We start from the raw sequence: 23,818 nt of genomic DNA, 5'->3' as shown, positions 1-23,818 counted from the left end.
CACTGGGGACCAATTTTAACTCTTGAAGTACCAGCTGAAGAGAGCTTTCTAGATATGGACTAGGGATTGAATCTGTCCTTCTGCAGCATGAAGTCTAACACTGAAATATTTAAAGAGTCTTTACTTGTAGAGATAGTGAGGAAAATTTCAGAAACTTTATGGCATGAAAGTAATTTAGGTGTAACACCTCTGCAAACATGGTGTTGGAAGGTAGCGGTAGTGACCAATGCCAACTATTCACATACATCCAATGCAGATGCAACATCTACTCTTTTGTGCCCTCATTTCCAACTATCTTGAGGCACAAAGACTCCTTCCAGATAAGTTAAATGTGAAAAAAGGGTAGTGGGAATACTCAGGAAGCCAGGCAGCGTCTATGGAGAGAGAAGAAGAGCTAAGCTTCCGTTCAGTAAACATTCATCTTCAGTTCTGATGAAGGGCCATCACCTTGTTTCTCTGCCCACGTCTGCCCGATATACTGAAGATGTCCAGCATGTTTTGTTATTTTTTAAAATATTTCAGATTTCCAGAGTAGCAAATCTGTGCTTTGAAAGCTTGAACTTTTTTCCTAATATAATTCAGTATGAGGTGCTGCATTTTGGAAGGGAAAATGCAAAAGGTAAGTATACAGTATATGGCACTGATCCTTAGGATCACTGAAGTATATTTGGATCTTGGAGTACAAGTCCATAGCTCTCTGAATGTGGCAGCTGCAGGTAGGCAGTGCTGTAAAAAAGCTGCATGGCCTACTTACCTGAGGCAATAAGTATAAAATATGGTAACTCATGGTTCATTTGTATAAAAGTTTGGTTAGGCCACATCAGGACCAATGTTCTGGTCACGACATTGTAGGAAGTGAGGACGTGGAGAAGGTGCAAAAAAGGCTCATGAGGATGATAGCCTACTGACTCTCACAGCTGTCTGGACTATTCCTCTTCTCACCCTGTCTCTTGCAAAAACGCCATCCCCTTCTCGCAATTCCTCTGTCTCCGCCGCATCTGCTCTCAGGATGAGGCTTTTCATTCTAGGACGAGGGAGATGTCTTCCTTTTTTAAAGAAAGGGGCTTCCCTTCCTCCACTATCAACTCTGCTCTTAAACGCATCTCCCCCATTTCACGTACATCTGCTCTCACTCCATCCTCCCGCCACCCCACTAGGAATAGGGTTCCCCTGGTCCTCACCTACCACCCCACCAGTCTCCGGGTCCAACATATTATTCTCCATAATTTCCGCCACCTCCAACGGGATCCCACCACTAAGCACATCTTTCCCTCCCCGCCTCTCTCTGCATTCCGCAGAGATCGCTCCCTATGCAACTCCCTTGTCCATTCGTCCCCCCCATCCCTCCCCACTGATCTCCCTCCTGGCACTTATCCGTGTAAGCGGAACAAGTGCTACACATGCCCTTACACTTCCTCCCTTACCACCATTCAGGGCCCCAAACAGTCCTTCCAGGTGAGGCAACACTTCACCTATGACTCGGCTGGGGTGATATACTGCGTCCGGTGCTCCCGATGTGGCCTTTTATATATTGGCGAGACCTGACGCAGACTGGGAGACCGCTTTGCTGAACATCTACGCTCTGTCCGCCAGAGAAAGCAGGATCTCCCAGTGGCCACACGTTTTAATTCCACATCCCATTCCCATTCTGACATGTCTATCCACAGCCTCCTCTACTGTAAAGATGAAGCCACACTCAGGTTGGAGGAACAACACCTTATATTCCGTCTGGGTAGCCTCCAACCTGATGGCATGAACACCGACTTCTCTAACTTCCGTTAATGCCCCACCTCCCCCTCGTACCCCATCTGTTACTTATTTTTATACACACATTCTTTCTCTCACTCTCCTTTTTCTCCCTCTGTCCCTCTGAATATACCCCTTGCCCATCCTCTGGGTCCCCTCCCCCACTGTCTTTCTTCCCGGACCTCCTGTCCCATGATCCTCTCGTATCCCTTTTGCCAATCACCTGTCCAGCTCTTGGCTCCATCCCTCCCCCTCCTGTCTTCTCCTATCATTTTGGATCTCCCCCTCCCCCTCCCCCTCCAACTTTCAAATCCCTTCCTCACTCTTCCTTCAGTTCGTCCTGACGAAGGGTCTCGGCCTGAAACGTCGACTGCACCTCTTCCTAGAGATGCTGCCTGGCCTGCTGCGTTCACCAGCAACTTTTATGTGTGTCACGAGGATGTTGCTTGGATTGGAGAATATTATCTCTAAGGAGAAGTTGTACAAGATTGGATTGTCTTCACTAGATCGTCAGAGGATGAGGGACAATCTGATAGAATTACTTAAAATTATGACAGGCATAGGTAGGAAAGATATTCAATGTGAAGTACTGGAGGGTTTGGCTTTAAGCTGAGAAGGGAAAAGATGAAGGAGAATTAGAATCAGGTTTAACATCATGGTGGTGAATCTGTGGAATTTGTTGCCACGGGCGGCAGTGGAGGCCAAGTCATTGGGTGTATTTAAGGCAGAAATTGATAGGTATCTGAGTAGCCAGGGCATCAAAGGTTATGGTGAGAAAGCAGGGGAGTGGGACTAAATGGGAGAATGGATCAGCTCATGATAAAATGGCGGAGCAGACTCGATAGGCCAAATGGCTGACTTCTGCTCCTTTGTCTTATGGTCTTATGGCATATGTCATGAAACTTGTTAGCTTTATGACAATACAATGCATAAGAATAGAAAAGAAAAAAAACTTGAATTACAGTAAGTATATATATTTTGTTAAATTAATTAAGTAGTTGAAGTAGTTTATTAATTTAGTTAACTTAAATAATTGGTGCAAAAATAGAAATAAAAAAGTAGTGAGGTAGTATTCATGGGTTCAATGTCCATTCAGAAATCAGATGGCAGAGGGGAAGAATCTGTTCCTGAATCATTCAGTGTGTGCCTCAGGCTCCAGTACCTCCTTCCTGATGATAGCAATGACAAAAAAATTATGAGGCGTGATTTTTTTTTAATATAGAGAATGGTAGGTTCCTGGAATGTAGGGAGGTGCAGCAAACAAATATGATAACATTTAAGTTGCATTTCGACAGGAAAATGAAGACAATGAGTTTCAAACCATGCGCAGGCAGATGGCATTAGTTTAAATGGCCATAATGGTTAGCACAGACACCTTGGGCTGAATGGCCTGTTCCTGGGATGCACTGTTCTGTCTTATGTTCCAAAACCATATTTAGAGAGAAGTACTAATATGGATAAAAAGTCATAAGATTGTGAACACCACTAATCAGTTATAAAATGTTCCAACACAGAATGTCATACCTTGAATGATGGCCAGCAGGATGACAATTACAAAGAAGAAGAAGGTGATGTCAAAAATGATTCGATAGATTTCATATTCATCCCCAGCAGGATCTTCAATCTCATCACCGATGCCTCCACCAGCACGGACACCCACATACATGTGGAACATATAACACTGCAAAAGAAAGCACAGCTTGTCATAACCAGAGAGATCTCTATACTCTCCACTTTGTCATTCCTTTCTACTAAACATGATCAACTATCATTTCATTTCAACAGAACTGACACTAGAAAATTCACAGTCGGAAGATTTGCACATCATTTTTAACAGTGAATTGACATGGACACAATGAAGGAACATATTACAGTCTCTTTCAGTAAATTTCAAAGGTTCCATGAAGCTATTTCCAACATATTTGCACTTTTCTACCACCTCCAAATTTCTACCAAATTTTTACATATGGTGTTGGTAATCACAAATTGCTTTTCAGTCATATGTCTCTAAAAGCCACTTGCATTGCAGCTTCGAGGTGGATTTTCATTGAGGGTTTCCTCCTCAATTAAAATTCAGAGAAAAAATTCAGGGAAAAAGCCGCAAGAAATAACATAAACCGAAACTACTCACTGATCTATACACATTGTGACTCTGTAAAAATTGTTGGGAATGTGATATATCCTTTGGACAATTGGAAATGGAATGGCAATGACATAATGCAAGAAGAAAAACATAAATCTCATTCTAATCACTGCATTAACTCATTTGGTCTCACCCCCATCAAAGATATTCCTTTGTTTTAGCTGTCCCTCACCCCAGCTCATCTCAATTTAAAATTAACTTGTTTTCTCTCTTTCACAGTTCTGGCAGAAGGGCTCAGATCTTCTTTGAATTAGCTCATTTGTCATGTTTCCTTTTTCAGATGCATGGGAATTACAGATAAAAGACAAGAATAAACCAGCATTGAGGCAGATTAAAGAAAATTCTTTGTGATGATTGCTAAGAGGAAGGAGTTATCTGATGAAGAGAATCAAAAGGAGAATTTGGACTGAGCCTAGGTCCCTCGGGGTTGAGAAGAATGAGAAGTGGTCCTGTGGAAACATACGACAGTCTGTGGGGGTTGCCAATACAGAAGGGAGGATTTTTCACCAACATTTCTCCTCAGACAGTGCAAAAATGGTCTAAAGGTCATTGTAAGTTGTCCTGTGATTAGACGAGGGTTAAATCGAGGGATTGCTGGGTGATGAGGCTCGAAGGGCCGTAAAGGCCTATTCTGTGCTGTATCTCAATAAATAAATTAAAGTTAAAAAAAAGATAGAGAGATAGATAAATAAATAAACAAACAAACATGAACAAGGGGTCATGGTTTCCAAATTGGCAGCTTCCCACTTAAATCAGATATGAATAATGTTTTCTCTCAGTGGGACATGAATCTCTACATCCCAGGGAGACTGACACACTGAAGATCTTAGATGGTCAGATTTTTTGACACAGGAGGTCAAGAGTTGAAAGTTAAAGGGCAAAAGTTTAGGGGTAACATGAGGGGAAACTTCTTTACTCAGAGAGTGGTAGCTGTGTGGAACGAGCTTCCAACAGAAGTGGTTGAGGCAGGTTCCATGTTGTCGTTTAAAGTTAAGTTGGATAGATATATGGACAGAAAAGGAATGGAGGGTTATGGGCTGAGTGCAGGTAGATGGGACTAGGTGAGAGTAAGCATTCGGCACGGACTAGAAGGGTCGAGATGGCCTGTTTCCGTGCTGTAATTGTTATATGGTTATAAGAGTAATAAGAAACAGGTAAATTAGTGGAGATGAGGCTCAAGTCAGATCAACCGCCATCTTACTGAACAGCAGAACAGGAGTGACAGTCTAAATGGCCTACTCTACTCCTTCTCCTATTCCCCGTGTTCTCTTGTATGGTTTAGGAATAAAATCAAACACAAATTAGTTAGTGAACTCGGTCACAAACAGGAGGCCACTTACAGTCAGCATATCATCACACTTCATATCTGGTGTGTCTCCATCTTCACTTTTGTTGTAGAATTTCCGGAAGAAATTAAAAGCAACCACGGTGTAGAGGTACACCACTACAGCTAGTAAGCCCACGGTTAAAACCAGCTGCATGGAAGTAAGGAGAGATTTGCAATGTCAAGTCAGTATTTAAAAATTAATGTTCATATATTACAAAAAAAGCATATGGTTTGTTTGCAGTGGACTGTTTTGCAAGCAACTTAAAAAGACAATCTGGGGAGAGGTCTTTTTAATTCTTCCTTAATGTTTCATTCATTCATTTCGTGTTTGCCTGGTTCTTTTTGGCCATATTTGAGGAACGGAACAGTAATGCTGCAAGTAGAGCTCCTGTTGTACAGCTCCAGTGACCCAGGTTCAGTCCTGACCTCTAGTGACTTTTGCATGAAATTTGCATATTCTCCCTTTGATTGCCCAAGGTGCTCCATTTCGCCCCTTTATCCCACAAACGCTTGGCTTGGTAGGTTAATTGGTCGCCGTAAATTTTCCCTATTGCATGACAGATTCTGGGGTAAGTGGGGATTAGTTCAGGACGAGTATAAAAGGCTACTTGACAGTCAGCATAGGCCAAAGAGCTGTTTCCATACCATATAATTCCATATTTAATATTAATTATAAATATTGTCCAGGCCCAACGATTGGTGGCCTGGAGGTGCCTGTCTGTTATGTGAGGGAGAGAATAGGTAGGGAGCTTGTTTTCACTATTGTTGTCTTCTTTCTGTTCTGGAGTAGTAGTTGTTGCTGCTTGTGCTGTTCTGTTGAACACTGCGCGTACGCTATGTTGGTGCTGGCATGTAAGGTGCCACTTGGGAGTTGCTCCCGGCACGTCCTTGGCTGAGTTGGTTGTTGATGCAGTCGACACATTTTACTGTATGTTTCGAGGTACTTGTGATAAATAAATCTGAATTCCTCTGACGCATTGTTTAATAACGTGTGTACTTAAATTAGTATATGAAGATCTTCGTGATTTTCATTTTAAGTTTGAAGAGCTACCTGGTAAGACCTATCTCATGATATTAGGGGATTTTGCATTCGTCTAGTAATCACCTATCATGATTTTAAATGTAAAAACACACCAACCATATTGTGGTACCTGTTTTCCATTATGCGTCACCGAAGAGAGGATGGTCCGCAAAGTTTTAAATCCCATCGCAATATCCAGCAGATGAGCAGCAAAGAAAAAGTTGTTGTAATGTCCCAGAACTGACATGGTCATGTACCAGGCAAGGTACAAGAAGGACTGCAAACAAAGAAATAGAAATTACAAATGGACAACAGCAGAAATGCAGTGACAACATGCAGTAAAGTTTTACTGAATGTAGTAAAATTCTGATTATACTTATAGATATCCAGAAAGAGAACAATTATTAATATTCCACCTGGAAACCTTTAGCAGCACCAACTTTCTGTTCTTTAAAGATGTTATTTATTTGCATGCTGTTCAAGTTGTCTTACAAATTTCTAATTTTGTCTTTTCCGCTGTACTGCAGTGATTCAAGGGAGTGGCTCATCCCCACCTTCTCAAGTGCCTTGACTACAAATCCAAATCCCAAAAACATGAATAAATTAAACAAAACCCTTGGCGCACAGTCAGCTTCCAGCATAAATAGAAAGCAGATGGCACACTGTACAGTAAAGATGAAATACGACAGTAAGCTAACAAATAAGAGTAAAGATATACCAAAAGTTTCTTCAGATACGTAAAGTGAAAGAGAGACAAGAGTGGATATCAGACCACTGAAAAACAATGCTGGAGAGGTAGTAATGTAGTAATGGGGAGCAAGGAAATGGCGGATGAGTTTCAGAAGGATTTTGGCTCAGTATTCACTGTGGAAGACACTAACAGGATGGTTGTCAGGGGTCAGGAGTGTATGAAGTTGTTATAACAAAGGAAACTGCAAGGTCTGAAGGTAGATAAGTCTCCTAGACGAGATGATGTACACCTCAGGGTTCTGAAGGAGGAGGCTGAAGAGATTGTGGTAGCATTATAATGAGATTTCAAGAATCGCTAGATTCTGGAATGGTTCCGGAACACTGGATAATTGCAAATGTCACTCCACTCTTCAAGAAGGCAGACAGGCAGAAGAAAGGAAATTACAGGCCGATTAGTCTGACCTCAGTGGTTTGGAAGATGTTGGAGTCCACAGTTAAGGATGTGGGTTCAGGGTACTTGGAGGCACATGATGAAATAGGTCATAATCAGCATTGTTTCCTTAAGGGAAAATCTTGCCTGACAAACCTGTTGGAATTATTTGAGAAAATAACAAGTAGGCTAGACAGGAGAATCAGTTGATGTTGTGTACTTGGACTTTCAGAAGGCCTTCTGAAATTTACTGCACATGAGGTTGCTTAACAAGCTACAAGTCCATGGTATTACAGGAAAGATTCTAACATGGATAAAGCAGTGGCTGATTGGCAGGTGACAAAGAGTGGGAATAAAGGGAGCCTTTTCTTGTTGCCAGCCAGTGACTAGTTCCACAGGCTACAGAAGGACTTAGACAGATTGGAAAGGGCAAAGAAGAGGCAGATGGAATACATTTTCAGGAAGTGTATGGTCATGCACTTTAGTAGAAAAAATAAAAGGGTAGACTATTTTCTAGTGGGGTGAAAATTTAAAAAGCTTAAGTGCAAAGGGAATTGGGAGTCCTAGTGCACTATTCCCCAATGGTTAATTTGCAGGTTGAATCAATGGTGAGGAAGGCAAATGCAATGTTGACATTCATTTCAAGAAGACTAGACTATAAAAGCAAGGATGTAATGCTGAGACTTTATTAAGCACTGGTGAGGCCCCACTTGAAATATTGTGAGCAGTTTTAGCCCATTATCTTAGAAAGGATGTGCTGACGCTGGTGAGTGCTCAAAGGAGGGTCATGAAAATCATTCCGGCATAGAACGGCTTTTCATCTGAAGAGTGTTTGATGGCTCTGGGCCTGTGTTCACTGGTATTCTGAAGAATGAGGGTGACCTTATTGAAACCTACCGAATGTTGAAAGGCCTCTATACAGTGGATATGGAGAGGATGTTTCCTATGGTGGGAGAGTCTGGGAGAAGTGGACACAGCCTCAGAATAGAGGGACATCCTTTTATAACAGAGATAAAGAGGAATTTCTTTTGCCAGAGATTGGTGAATCTGTGGAATTTGTTAGAACCGGTGGCTGTGGAGGCCAAGTCTTTATGTATATTTAAGGCAAAGGTTGATAGATTCTTGATTGATCAGGGCATGACGGGATATGGTGAGATTGGCACTGAGAGGGAAAGTGGATCAGTCACAATGAAATGGCAGAGCAGACTCAATGGACCAAATGGCCTAACTCTAATCCAATACTTTATGGTCTTGTGGTCTTCAAGACTTCCACAGCAGCCATTTCCCAAACCAATTCCATGGAATAGCTGCTATTGTTATTCCAGGAAACCAAAACAATCACATGAGGTTTCTAAATGGGTTCCACAATACATTCCAACACTGTCCTATATATAATAAATAGAATTTGCCTGTGTTTTCTGCCATGGGAATTGTTGACTAGATATTGATGATTTCTAGTAAAACTATAGTGAGATAAGTAAAGTATCACATAGGAAATCCAGGCCAAAATATTCTTGTATAACATTTTATAATTGCATTTCTAATTTTTGAAAGTACTGCTTAAGTCGACAACTGATGAAAACCAACCATTTTCATTTACCATATCTAGAAAAGGTAAATAGCCCCATTTGCTTGCATGGCTCCCATGTGGGTAAATGGGATTTGAAAATGAGAAGAAATGAAGGGAAATTCCATATTATCACTGGAAATTGTACCAAAATCACACCTGGAATTCTTCTTTATTTGATTGCCTATTGAGAAATATATATGCTGAGATTATGTCAATCAAATTATTCTTGAAATTCTGCTTAAACTGTGCTTAATTTGTGACTCTAGTTTAAGGAAATGAGTACAGAATGATTTTAACATTAATTATCTTGCTTGGTTGTTGTTTACATGAACAGTTTGTCAGTTTATAGCAAATACTGTCACTCAACGTCCAATCTCAATTGCTACTTCCAGGATATCAAATTTTCCTTCCAGTATAACTTTTAAAAAATTTATTTTTAGAGATACAGCACAGATTTACAGAGGTTTCAGATCTGGGCTCCACATACCCCTCAGTTAATGGTAGGAGTCCATGGCATAAAAAAGTTTGGGAACCCCTGGCACAGAACAGTTCCTTCTGGCCCAACAAACCATGGCACCCAGCAACCCATTTATTTAACACTAGTCTAATCAGGGGACAATTTACAATGACCAATTAACCTACTAAACGGTACGTCTTTGGACTGTGGGAGGAATCCAGAGCACTCAAAGGAAACCCGAGTGCTCAAGGGGAGAATATATAAATTCCTTACAGATGGCGCTGGATTTGAACTCTGAGCTCCGATGCCTGAGCTATAATAGTGTCATGGTAACGATAGCACCCCAATCATAATGAGTATGAAATAAAACTGGCGCCTGTAAGCTCTGGAGGTCAAGCTTATAACAATTCCAGTGTTTTGCTCTGATTATGTTCTGGGACAGATAAGGACAAAGATTCTTGAGAATACAAGTTTAATCACCAGCATGGAAGTTTGCTAAGTCAAATTTAAATTCCCATGTGGGAATAAATGTTGGTGCCCATAAGGTTAATGAGGTAATGCAGAACAATGATGGAGGGAATGAAGTTCATGTTGGCTGTTGGGATTTTCAGAAGATATTTTACAAAAGTCCCTTTTGACTCCTCTCCTTTCTCCCACTTGTCATTTCAGATTAGGCTGCATGAAATTCAGGCATGTTTTCAACTATTGACACATTAGCATCTCAGCTGGGAATATCCTGGAGTGAGGAGGGGTTGCAGAATAGCCCTGCACTTCAGCAAAAACAACGCAAGTGATGACATGTGGACCATGCAGACCTCTCTTGCATGAATTGCAGCTTCATTATTTAAACATGCAGACCTCACTGGACCCCTGCAGTTCGCATACCGTCCCAACCGTTCAACAGACGACGTCATTGCCATCACCCTCCACCTGGTCCTAACCCACCTGGACAAAAAAGACACATACGTTTGAATGCTGTTCATAGACTTCAGTTCAGCATTCAACACAATCATTCCTCCTCAGAAACTGATTCGAAAGCTGAGCCTACTGGGCCTGAACACCTCCCTCTGCAACTGGATCCTAGACGTCCCGACTGGGAGACCTCAGTCAGTCCGGATTGGAAGCAGCATCTCCAACACCATCACACTGAGCACAGGGGCCCCCCAGGGCTGTGTGCTCAGTCCACTGCTGTTCACTCTGCTGACCCACGACTGTGCTGCAACACACAGCTCGAACCACATCATCAAGTTCGCCAATGACACGACCGTGGTGGGTTTCATCAGCAAGAATGATGAGTCAGCATACAGAGAGGAGGTGCAGCGGCTAACGGATGGGTGCACAGCCAACAACCTGTCTCTGAATGTGAACAAAACAGATGGTTGTTGACTTCAGGAGGACACGGAGCAACCACTCTCCACTGAACATTGACGACTCCTCCGTAGAGATCGTTAGGAGCACCAAATTTCTTGGTGTTCACCTGGTGGAGAATATCACCTGGTCCCTCAATATCAGCTCCATAGCAAAGAAAGCCCAGCAGCATCTCTACTTTCTGCGAAGGCTGAGAAAAGTCCATCTCCCATCCCCCATCCTCACCACATTCTACAGAGGTCGTATTGAGAGCACCCTGAGCAGCTGCATCACTGCCTGGTTCGGAAACTGCACCATCTCGGATTGCAAGACCCTGCAGCGGATAGTGAGATTAGCTGAGAAGATCATCGGTGTCTCTCTTCTCGCCATTACAGACATTTATACCACACGCTGCACTCGTAAAGCAAACAGTATTAAGAAGGACCCCACACACCCCTCATATAAACTCTTCTCCCTCGTGCCATCTGGCAAAAGGCACCGAAGCATTCGGGCTCTCATGACCAGACTATGTAATGGTTTCTTCCCCCAAGCCCTCAGACTCCTCAATACCCAGAGCCTGGTCTGACACCAACCTACTGCCCTCTACTGTGCCTATTGTCTTGTTTATTATTTATTGTAATGCCTGCACTGTTTTGTGCACTTTATGCAGTCCTGGGTAGGTCTGTAGTCTAGTGTAGTTTTTGTGTTGTTTTACATAGTTCAGTGTAGTTTTTGTATTGTTTCATGTAGCACCATGGTCCTGAAAAACATTGTCTCATTTTTACTGTGTACTGTACCAGCAGTTATGGTTGAAATGACAATAAATAGTGACTTGACTTGACTTGACTCTATTGTTGGAATCCAGTTCCTTGGCTAGCCCAAGAGTTACTGATCTGACTCCGTCAGTGGGCCATTCCATAAACTGCTCAGCCTGACGGACAACACTTCCAACTACTTCGAGTGGTGATCAATCAGCAGAAGGGAACACTCCAATACCAGTCAAAAGAAGATGAATTGCATCTGCTAAGAGGGACACCTTTCAATGTAGTTGTGAGCAGCTTTAGCCTGCTGTTCAGACACGGTAAGCAGGACATTATCGGATTTCTAATGTCCTGAGCAAACAGAAATCAGTGCCAGCATAATCTGGATGATTTCCATACACCCGTCAATACACAAGCACCCTCAGGATCACCACTCAAGTAGCCCCACTTTGTATAGCTTCATACTATGCACAAACAGCTCATAGCATGTCCTGTAAGGAGGTCTTATCATTCTCATTCATTCCCATCTCCAATTCAATTTGCCTTCATGAATTTTCTTGGACAGCTGCCTCAGGGGCACATAATGGGTGACTCTGGCAACCTCTTCAACTGTCTCTCAAAAATCCTCTTCAACAACTTGATCATAAAGTATATACAGTTCCATGTCATTTCCTCGTAAACCAGCTGTAATGGCATATCACTTTAGAACTCCACTTCGAAGTGCAGTCCAGCCCAGGTTTGGCAGTAGGATGGTGGTGGAGTCATCATTGGAAGAATGGCTTCAAAACTTGTTACCAGAAACTTATCATGCATGTTCAGTATGAAAAACATGCTGGCCTAGAACTTCTGCCCGAGTAAACCAAGAATTACTGGCTCGAGCCTCTAGTCCAATTTGTGCGGTGTTTCTCACTGCAGGGGAGAGTGCAGGAAGCTGCACAGCTGTTAGCTCATGGGCTGACTCTATGATTGTAGATGCTCCACAGCTTGTAACTTTCCTGGTACATTATGATACACAAGGCATTACAGCATCAGAGATTTCTGCTAACCATTGTGGATCAGGAAAGGTTCATTACTAAGCTTGGCACATGGCTCTATGTAGCTTATCTGTCCCCTTGTATGCTTCATCTAAAGCAGTTATTCGTAACGGGGGTGGCTACATCTCTTAATGGAATGTTAGGGGAAATAGAAGTTGTCAAGTGTATTCAAGATTCTTGGGGGGGGGGGGTTGGTATGCAACACCCTAACTTGAGACACGAGACCTGACCAACAGTGTCAACTCGCTGCAAACAGAATTTATCAGAAAATTGGACATATACAAGCAAATCATTGGGAGAAAAACTTTCTTACAATTTCCCTGCATGGAAAGTATGGCATGCTCTTTCACAGATGGTGATTTGCTAGAGTACTGCTTACACCTGCAGTCACTGAAGAAGGACTTTCAGAATTGATTCAAAGATTTGAAATTCCGGACTGGGTAATTAACCCATTTCTTTTTAAGGTAGAAGAACAGGAAGACAGACTGCAAGAAAAATTTATCACAATTCAGAATAAAGAAGCAAAAATGCTTTTCAAAAATGTTGGCTTTTGTGGAAATGTAGCTACACTGTCATACAAAGTTTCCTGGTCTTTGAAGAAGAGCCAAGCTACTCTTCATTGCATTTCCATCCTTCTACCTTGTTGAGCCTTCAGTGCAGTGAACCACATGCTCACAAAAAACAGAAACCACTTGGATATTGTTACATATGGGGAATTAAGGCTTTTACTGTCACAACTTAAATCAGATATTTCAACTCTTGCTAAAAACCATCAAGTTCATGGATCACATTGATATCAAAGCTGCTGTACAGCAAACAGATACTGTGAAAGCTAAGTTCAAAGACAAATAAAAATTTAAAGCACTATCATTTTTCTCATGTTAGCATATGCCTTTACACTATGGGAGCCGGAAAGTATATTGTCACTAACAGGGGCATTGGTAGATATGAAGGTGCTTTAGGGGAGGGTTGGCAAGTATGAAAGTGCTTTTGGGGAGCATTAGATGAAAAAGATTGGAAAACACTGATCTAGGGCACTCATTTGTGTAATAGCTTGTGAAAATTGTTCAATGTGGTGGTCAAACTCAGAAGAAATTGAATAACACTGGAACAATCCAAGAAAAGAGTGAAAATTCACATTAGTGGACCCTCTTGCATCCAAAACAACATGTATCTTTTTCCAGACACTCCTTCCAGCCTTTCAGATTTTGAACTCCACGTCATTCATTCTGGGCTGCACAGATACACTTTTGTTCCAACTGAGCTGCACATTCTGTAAGCTGCTGACTTCAAACATTCCCTGCCCAGAATCCCAAAAGGAGACTAATTAAACCTTCTCAAAGACTTCCCTGCCTGAGTCGGAGAGGAGATAATCTGTTTTTGATGTGATGGGAGTAGAAAAAGACAAGTGCAGTCGGGTCCTCCACGGTTGTTGTGGATATTCAGTCCACCTAGCCTACCAAATGGGTTGGACAAAGAACTCATCCAACTGTTGAAAACAGAGCATTCATGTGTGGCTTCTAGGATTCAAGAAAAGCAGCATTATTTTTCATTACATTATTACATCTCAGGCATCATAGTAATGTAGCAGTTAGTGCAACACTACTACAGCTCGATGCGTCAGAGATTGGAGTTCAGTTTCAGTGTCCTCTGTAAGGAGTTTGTATGTGGATTACATGGGTTTCCTCTGGCTGCTCCAGTTTCCTCTCACAGTCCAAAGACATACCATTTAGTAGTTTAATTGGTCATGGTAATTTTCTTGTGATTAAGCAAGGGTTAAATCAGTGGGTTGCTGGTGGGGCGACTCGAAAGGCTAATAGGGCCTAATCCACACTGTGTCTCTAGACAAATTGGGTAAATAAATCTTCCACATTTTGTCCGCATGTATCTAATAGACTTTTATCTTTGCCAACAATGATTAAAGCACCCTCTCAAAAACATCCCTAAGGAGAATGTCATTGATTTTCACACAGTTTCTAGCCATTGTAACCTCTAAAATGAAGTGTAACTGCGAAAGTTTAAGGGAAAATATAATTGTGAAAAGGCACACAGACAAACACACACATGCAAAAACAGCACTGGCTGAAACCATGAAACAATCATTAGTTTATGATGACACTTCTTATACCTGAATATTACCCTTGTATTTTTGAAAAATATTTTACTCAGGAAAAAGTTTAGCTTCTGGCATCCACTTTTTACTTACATTGTCCGTAAACACCACTCCCAACTTCCAGATCTGATACTTGATATCAATAGAGTTAAGTCTGTAGGAAACAAAACAAATTCAGTTGAATTAGATTTAAAAACTGAAAGACACAAATCGATAAGAAATACTTCCCAGAAAATTGGCCAGAGGAAAATACTGAGGAAGATTAGAACTTTTATTCACTGGAAGATTGAAAGACAAGTTAAAGCTATATAACCATCCATTCGTTACGAACAGATAAATCCACAGGGATAATATTGATTCTTCAGTGTGGACCGTATTCTATAGTATTGATACAACACAGCAAGAGCAAATGGCATTCATATAATGCTTTATGACAGTAATTCATAGGAATATTTTCTAACAAAGTTTGACAGGTAGCTACATAAGAAGATATTATTATGTGCAGCTTGGTCAGTGGCCAGATTTAAGAAATGACTTCACAGAATCACAATGACAGAATGGTTACAACACAGAAAACCATTCAGCCCGTAAAGTCAGGACCAGCTCTTTGCAGAAAAATGCAGATGAATCTCAGCCCTTGTGTTTTCCCCTTGGCCCTGAAAATTCTTTCTATTCGGACACCATTAATCTGTCTCTACTACTACATCTGACAGTGCAGTTCACACATTATTCACAGCATGAAAATATCTTTAACATCACTTTTGCCAGTCACTTTTATTCTGTAATCGCATGACTTGACATTTTAAATCTACGGGAATAATTTACTTCAGTTTACTCTATCCATAATCCTTCATGATCTTGATCATAACTCCCCACAGCCTTCACTGTGCCCAGGAGAACATCCCGAGATGTTTCAGTTTATCCACATCATTAAAGGTCTCCTGCTGCTGCAATATTTTTAGTAATTCTCTCCTGCACATTCTCCAAAGACTTCCCAACTTTCGTAAATTGTGGTGAACCAGTGCTTAATTAAAATTCATCATGACTTTGTAGGCTTTATAGTCTATTTATAAAGTTCCATTATCCTATAGGATCTTTCAACTACACTACTATCCTTTGCTCCATTTGACACAACAGCCAGGATCTCCTGATGGCCACCCATTCCCACATCGACACGTGGCAGCCTCTTCTACTGACACACTAAAGCTAGAAGTAGGTTGGAGGAGAAACACCTCATATTCTATCTCTGTCTCAAACCTGATGGCATCAACATCGATTACTCTAATTTCAATTAATCACTCCCTCTGCTTTCCTTTACCGCTCCCCTTTTGTTTTCTCTCATTCCAATGGGCCCCGTCTATCCTCTTGCCCACCCCTACTTTTTATGACCAATTCATCATTTCTATCTGGTTTCCTGCTTCCTTCCATTTATTCCATGGTCTACTGTCATTTCCTATCAGAGATCTTCTTCAGCCCTTAATCTCTTCCAACCTTCATTTCCTAGCCTCTCATATCATTCATTTTCATCCCTTCTCCTCCACCCATCTACCTTCCCTCTCTCACCTATTAGCTGCTAGCTTATGCTCCTGCTCATCCCCATACCTTTTTATTCTGACTTCTGCCTTCTACTTTTCTATTCCAAATGAAGGATCTTGGCCCTAAACATCAACTGTTCATTTCTCTCCATAGATGCTGCCTGACCTTCTGAGTTCTTCCAAAAAATGGTGTGCAATGCTCACGATTTCCAGCATCCGCAGATTCTCTTGTGTCTGTGTTCTCACCAGCTGCCAGTTTCAAGAACGAGGACCCTCGTCAGACCGCACTTGGAGTACTGTGCACAATTCTGGTTGCCTCACTACAGGAAGGACGTGGAAACCATAGAAAGGGTGCAGAGGAGATTTACAAGGATGTTGCCTGGATTGGGGAGCATGCCTTATGAGAATAGGTTGAGTGAACACAGCCTTTTCTCCTTGGAGCGACGGAGGATGAGAGGTGACTTGATAGAGGTGTACAAGATGATGAGAAGCATTGATCATGTCGATAGTCAGAGGCTTTTTCCCAGGGCTGAAATGGCTAGCATGAGAGGGCATAGTTTCAAGGTGCTTGGAAGAAGGTACAGAGGAGATGTCAGGGATAAGTTTTTTTAAGCAGGGAGTGCTGAGTGTGTGCAATGGGCTGCCTGCAGCGGTGCTGGAGGTGGAAATGATAGGGTCTTTTAAGAGACTCCTGGATAGGTACATGGAGCTCAGAAAAATAGAGGGCTATGGGTAACCCTAGGTAGTTTCTAAGGTAAAGACATGTTCGGCACAGCTTTGTGGGCCGAAGGGCCTGTGTTGTGCTGTAGGTTTTCTATGTTTCCATGTTTTTACATACAGTACAGTATAACATCTGAATATTTTGTTCAAGTCCCCCTTTTAGATTCAATGTTATAATTGAATGCATGGTGATAGAAAGGTGTAGAAAAGGCAAATTCTAGTGAATCGAAGAAAGTCAGTTGAAGGTTAACCCTTCCAGATAGGTCAGGTGGCAAATAGAATTTTTATGCTGATACACTAAAGAAACTGAGGACAAAAACCTTACATTCAGTAATAATAAGATCAAGGAATTAATTGTGGACTTCAGGAAGGGGAGGTCAAGGGAAAACACTTCAGGATGGAAGGAGTGAGCAATTTCAGGTTCCTGGGTGTCAACATCTCTGAAGATCTAGCCTGGGTATATATATATTTTCTGTATTTTTAGAGTAATTTGTATATTTTTAAGGTATTGCACTGTACCACTGCAACAACCACAAAATAACAAATTTCACAATATATGTCTGTAATATTAAACCTGATTCTGGCACAGAGAAGGCCATTGAGACATGGGATAAATAAAGGTCATAATGGAAATGGATACTGCAAACACAAACAAATAAATCCTTTAGGTGTAGGGATTAAGACTGAGATCAGAGAATTAAAGTACCGAGACTCCAGGGTTTTATAGAGTTAGTGGAGAGGGTGAAGAAAGGGAAAGTGAAGATTAGAAGGGATCTCTAAAAGAAAGCAAATTTTAAAATTGGAATCTTATCTCTGGCTCAACACCCATGCTGACAAAATTTCCCATCTGAATTAGTCTCTTTTTCCTGTGTTTTGCTCCTATCTCTCAAAGTCTTTTCTATTCATGCACCTGCATAAGCACCTTCTAAAGTTATAGTTGTACTCACCTCCTCTTCCATAAATCCAGCACCATCTATGTGAAAAACATACACCACAGATCCCCCATTTTTTAATAAAACCTTTCACTTTAAAACTCTCTCTATCCTAGGAGAAAAGACTTTATCCAAGACCCTTATGATTTTATACAGTATATCTCTATAAAGACATACCTCAGCTTCCTGCACACCAGGGAAAAAAAGTAGCCCCAGCCTATCCATTCTCTCCTTATTTTACCATTGGTAGCACTTTGACCTCAGTAAAGCCTTTGACTCTTTCAAGTCTGTAGAGAGTCCACTTCAAATTCAGCTGCTCACAGAAATTCATCTTCGTTTTCTGTTTCCTCTACAAAAGCCTGTAGATCATGATACTAACAAAAGGGTTTACAACAGAACCAACCTCTGTGAAGACTGGAACCAAACAAAGCTATGTCACTGAACCATCACTGGCTTGGCCATTTCATACCTCACTATTAACAACAGCCTGACAACAGGTGTCTATATCTGATGCTCCATTCTAAGTTCTGTCATGGAAAGAGATTACTGGCTGGATTCATGTAATGTCCTCTAAGCTTCCCTGACGAAAGGCTTCCTCCGAGTCAATGATCGTTGACCACTCAAAGGGAGGAGTATTGAGATGGTATTGAGAACCACAAAGCCATGCATCTGGAGCTACAAAAACCTCATGGAATCAGTGGAAAGAGTGCACCACACCCCAAACTGGAAAGCTACCCGCCCAGTTAAGATGGTGCTACCAAACGCAGGCGATTGTACTCTGGTAGTTCAAAAGATAAGAAGTCTGACTAAAAACATTGCTAAAAGTACCTTTTCTGAGGTAACTTGTGTTCAATTATTGCTGCAAACAGTGAAGGGGTGAATGAGGAGCTGAGATGGTGTGTTGCAGAATCATTGCAGATGGAGTTCCAATGCCCGCCAAACTGGCCCAGCTGCGAGGTTGGATCGCTCCGGGTAGCGAGCTGACTTGAAGAGCCTGAGAACGGCTTTAGGCTGGAACACAACATCTGGGACCAGAGTGAGTTGCTGGGTGGTGTAATCTAGGCCTGGAGCCTTTCGCAACAGCAGTGCTCGAGTCCTAGTGTGAGGTACAATGCGTTGTTTAGATAGACTAAATTCCAACCCAGATCGAAGGCGAGAGCCGATTTCGTACACTCTCCGTGGTTTTCACTCCTCTCTCCAGGGCGCCAGAGCATTTCACTGTTTGTTGCTTGATCAATTTAAATGCCAGCCCAGATAGACTGAAAAGACAGGGGTGTCGGGATCTGGGACGAGAGCAGACTTCGCTCATTCTCTGCAATGGTCACTCCTCTCTCCATAGTGCTGAGGCTAGAAAGAGTGCCCCGGTAGCTGTGCTCTGTGCCCGCTAATATGATGAACTGATAAGCAAGGCTTTAGGCCTACTCCAGGTTGCTCTGGGTTCAGATCTGAGGTCTCAATTTTGGTTTGGAATGTTGTTGTTTACTTCAGTTAGAACCATAGAACCATAGAACCATAGAAACTACAGCACAGAAACAGGCCCTTTGGCCCTTCTTGGCTGGGCCGAACCATTTTCTGCCTAGTCCCACTGACCTGCACACAGACCATATCCCTCCATACACCTCCCATCCATGTACCTGTCCAATTTATTCTTAAATGTTAAAAAAGAACCCGCATTTACCACCTCGTCTGGCAGCTCATTCCATACTCCCACCACTCTCTGTGTGAAGAAGCCCCCCCTAATGTTCCCTTTAAACTTTTCCCCCTTCACCCTTAACCCATGTCCTCTGGTTTTTTTCTCCCCTTGCCTCAGTGGAAAAAGCCTGCTTGCATTCACTCTATCTATACCCATCATAATTTTATATACCTATCAAATCTCCCCTCATTCTTCTACGCTCCAGGGAATAAAGTCCTAACCTATTCAACCTTTCTCTGTAACTGAGTTTCTCAAGTCCCGGTAACATCCTTGTAAACCTTCTCTGCACTCTTTCAACCTTATTTATATTCTTCCTGTAATTTGGTGACCAAAACTGAACACAATACTCCAGATTCGGCCTCACCAACGCCTTATGCAACCTCATCATAACATTCCAGCTCTTATACTCAATACTTCGATTAATAAAGGCCAATGTACCAAAAGCTCTCTTTATGACCCTATCTACCTGTGACGACACTTTTAGGGAATTTTGTATCTGTATTCCCAGATCCCTCTGTTCCACTGCACTCCTCAGTGCCTTACCATTAACCCTGTATGTTCTACCTTGGTTTGTCCTTCCAACGTGCAATACCTCACACTTGTCAGTATTAAACTCCATCTGCCATTTTTCAGCCCATTTTTACAGCTGGTCCAAGTCCCTCTGCAGGCTCTGAAAACCTTCCTCACTGTCTACTACACCTCCAATCTTTGTATCATCAGCAAACTTGCTGATCCAATTTACCACATTATCATCCAGATCATTGATATAGATGACAAGTAACAATGGACCCAGCACTGATCCCTGTGGCACACCACTAGTCACAGGCCTCCACTCAGAGAAGCAATTCTCTACCACCACTCTCTGGCTTCTTCCATCGAGCCAATGTCTAATCCAATTTACCACCTCTCCATGTATACCTAGCGACTGAATTTTCCTAACTAACCTCCCCATGCGGGACCTTGTCAAAGGCCTTACTGAAGTCCATGTAGACAATATCCACTGCCTTCCCTTCATCCACTTTCCTGGTAACCTCCTCGAAAAACTCCAACAGATTGGTCAAACATGACCTACCACGCACAAAGCCATGTTGACTCTCCCTAATAAGCCCCTGTCTATCCAAATGCTTGTAGATTCTGTCTCTTAGTACTCCCTCCAATAACTTACCCACTACCGACGTCAAACTTACCGGCCTATAATTTCCCGGATTACTTTTCGATCCTTTTTTAAACAACGGAACAACATGAGCCACTCTCCAATCCTCTGGCACCTCACCCATAGACAGCCACATTTTAAATATTTCTGCCAGGGCCCCCGCAATTTCAACACTAGTCTCCTTCAAGGTCCGAGAGAACACTCTGTCAGGTCCCGGGGACTTACCCACTTTAATTTTCCTCAAGACAGCAAGCACCTCCTCCTTTTCAATCTGTACAGTTTCCATGGTCTCACTACTTGATTCCCTCAATTCCATAGATTTCATGCCAGCTTCCTTAGTAAATACAGATGCAAAAAACCTATTTAAGATCTCCCCCATTTCCTTTGGTTCCGCACAAAGCCGACCACTCTGATCTTCAAGAGGACCAATTTTATCTCTTACAATCCTTTTGCATGATTTGTATTTTTTTTTCTTTCTCATGCGCATCTAGTGCTTTTTATTTTTATTTTTATTCTTTTTTTTCTTTAAATTGGGTTCCTTCAGGTTTCTGGCTTTGTGGTTACCTGTAAGCAAGCAAATCTCAAGGTTGTATAATTTATACAGTCTTTGATAATAAATGTACTTGAATCTTGAAACCTGAATTTCTTTGGGAGAGAAAATGTAAAGTCCTCACCATTTCGGCCAATGTATAACGAGACCAACAGAAACGTTGTTGAGTGAAATGTTATACCAGGCCATTCTGTTCAGGGGGAATGCAGGTGTGCTGCCCTCACTATTGATGTCCACATTTTGAAAAACAAATTTGAAAACAAAAAGGCCAAGTTGATGGTCAGAAAATTACTCTTTGATGCCATCAATCTGGACTAGCAATAATGATTGCCTGCAATTCCGGCATTCCTTGTGCTACACTCATGTTAGAAACAAACAAGTTCTGGAATGTTAGATTACTCTGCTCCTTCTGTCTTAACTCTGTTACCTGAATTAAGTCATTTTGTGAGATCACCATGGATTTCAATGGTTTATCACACAGCCATTGAATTTAGTATCATGGGCTCAGAGTGACACAGCTCAGAAACAAGCCCATTGTCCAATTGGTCCAAATTCTTACCCGAGCAGGTCCCAGTTGTCTGTGTTTGGCCCATATCCCTCTAAACCTTTTTCTATTCACGTGCCTGTCCACATTTCCTTTTACCAAAATGCATTATCATACATTTTCTCAAACATGCTTGAAAAACTCTTTAAGATTGATTTGACATGACCAACCACGCACAAAACCATGCTGTCTGCCTTAATCAGTCCATGTCTATCCAAATCCTTGTATATCCAGTCCCTAGGATACCTTACAATAACCTTCCCACAAACTGATGTTAGACTCACTGGCCTATAATTTCCTATTTCTGTTTAGTGCTTTTTTTTAAACAGCAGAACACCATTGGTTATCTGCCAGCCCTCTAGTACCTCTCCTGTCACTTAGGGTGTTTTAAATATCTCTGCTAGAGCCCAGGCAGTTTCTGCACTTGCCTCCCATAGGGGTTGAGGGAACACCCTGTCAGGCCCTGAGGATTTATCCACTGTGATTTGCTTCAGGGTAGCAAATACCTCCTCCTCTGTAATCTATACAGGGTTCATGAAGTTCATGAAGTTGATGCCACTCTGTATCCATCTCCTGAGTAAATACAGATGCGAAGGATGCATGTAGAGATCTCCCTCATCTGTTTTGGCTCTACACATAGTTTACTACTCTGGTGTTCCAGAGGACCAATTTTGTCCCTTGCAGTCCTTTTAACATATCTGTAGAATCCCTTAGGATTCTCTTTCACCTTCTCTGCTAGAGTAACTTCATGCCTTCTTTTAGCCCTCCTGATGTCTTTCTTCATTGTTCCCTTGCATTTCTTGTACTTCATAAGCACCTCATTTGTTCCTACTTGCCTATACCTGCATTGCTATGCATCTCCTTTTTTTTCTCTTAATCAGGGCCTCAATACCTCTTCAAAACTAATATCCCCCAGACTTGTTATCTTTACCTTTTATTCTGACAGGCACACCCAAGCATTCTATTCTCAAAATTTCACTTTTGAAGGTCTTCCACTTTCCAAGTACACCTTCACCAATTCCCAATTCACACTTGTTAGATCATTTACAATACCATCAAAGTTGGACTTTCTCCAATTTAGACTCTCAACCAGTGGACCAGACCCATCTTTTTGCATATTTACTTTAAAACTAATGGTCAATAGAATCAAAGTGTTCCCCTACACAAACTTCTGTCTCCTGCCCTGCCTCATTCCCGAATAGCAGATCTAGTATCACAACATTCTCTCATTGGGATTTCTCTACAGTCTGTACTAGACATTTGACAAATTCTATCCCATCTAGTCCTTTTACAGTATAGGACTCCCAGTCAATAAGTGGAAAGTTAAAATCAACTTCTACAATAAAGTAATAGTTATTATGCAAGAAAGAAATCTCTGGCTTCTCAGAACAACTACTAAATGTCAGTGACTGTTGCTGAGCATAAGTTCCATGTCCTCTGCAAGAGGTGTGGAGTCATATAAGCACAGACACTAGCCCTTTGACACACCATACCCATGTCGACCATCCAGTACCCATCTATTTATTTACTTGGCTCTTCAAACACTTGCTTCCATGATAGCAATGCTATAAAGAACCCTAGACACTGTTAATTAAAATACTTATTAAATAATGAAAATCATAACTAAAAAGAATAAAATTGTTCACTATTTAAAAACAAAATGGCTGACAATTCGCAAATCTGCACTTGTATGTGGATTTGTTTTAAGAGCTGGTTAAGCAAAAAAAAAATCAGCAGTTTTACTTTGAAAGGAACACTTTGCATTGAAATTTGATGATCCATTTCCAAATAAATCAGCAAGATTTAACAGGGTTGCGATGATCTCAAGGAAAAAAACAAGTCCAGTTTTCATAAGCCTATATTAGACTCAGTTGTTTGATACCTTGGTAAGGATTTGAACTTTGTCATTTGCAGCAACACAGCAATCACTGAAGGAAAACCAAGAAAACTGGGAATAATTAATTTGATAAAAATAATAATTGAAGTAAGTTCTTTAATTTTTACATGCCTCTGACAGAGAGATGGAAAGTCATTTGTACTCTTGGTATAAAC

The 23,818-nt window shown here is 41.6% G+C and overlaps 1 protein-coding gene across 1 annotated transcript in view; it reads right to left on the bottom strand.

The window, feature by feature from the left end:
* ryr2a (ryanodine receptor 2a (cardiac)) overlaps positions 1 to 23,818 on the bottom strand; it is a 785,545-nt gene that overhangs the window by 20,821 nt on the left and 740,906 nt on the right. The window contains exons 96-99 of the mRNA XM_072264911.1: positions 14,733 to 14,793; positions 6,368 to 6,514; positions 5,230 to 5,364; positions 3,271 to 3,427 (exon numbers count right to left, since the gene is read on the bottom strand). Coding sequence (XP_072121012.1) covers positions 3,271 to 3,427; positions 5,230 to 5,364; positions 6,368 to 6,514; positions 14,733 to 14,793 — 500 coding nt within the window. The remainder of the gene's footprint in view (positions 1 to 3,270; positions 3,428 to 5,229; positions 5,365 to 6,367; positions 6,515 to 14,732; positions 14,794 to 23,818) is intronic.

The sequence above is a fragment of the Mobula birostris genome, chromosome 8 (genome assembly GCF_030028105.1).
Source record: "Mobula birostris isolate sMobBir1 chromosome 8, sMobBir1.hap1, whole genome shotgun sequence".
NCBI lineage: Eukaryota > Metazoa > Chordata > Chondrichthyes > Myliobatiformes > Myliobatidae > Mobula > Mobula birostris.
Note: the sequence above shows the minus strand (reverse complement) of the source record. Positions and strands in the feature narration are given on the sequence as shown.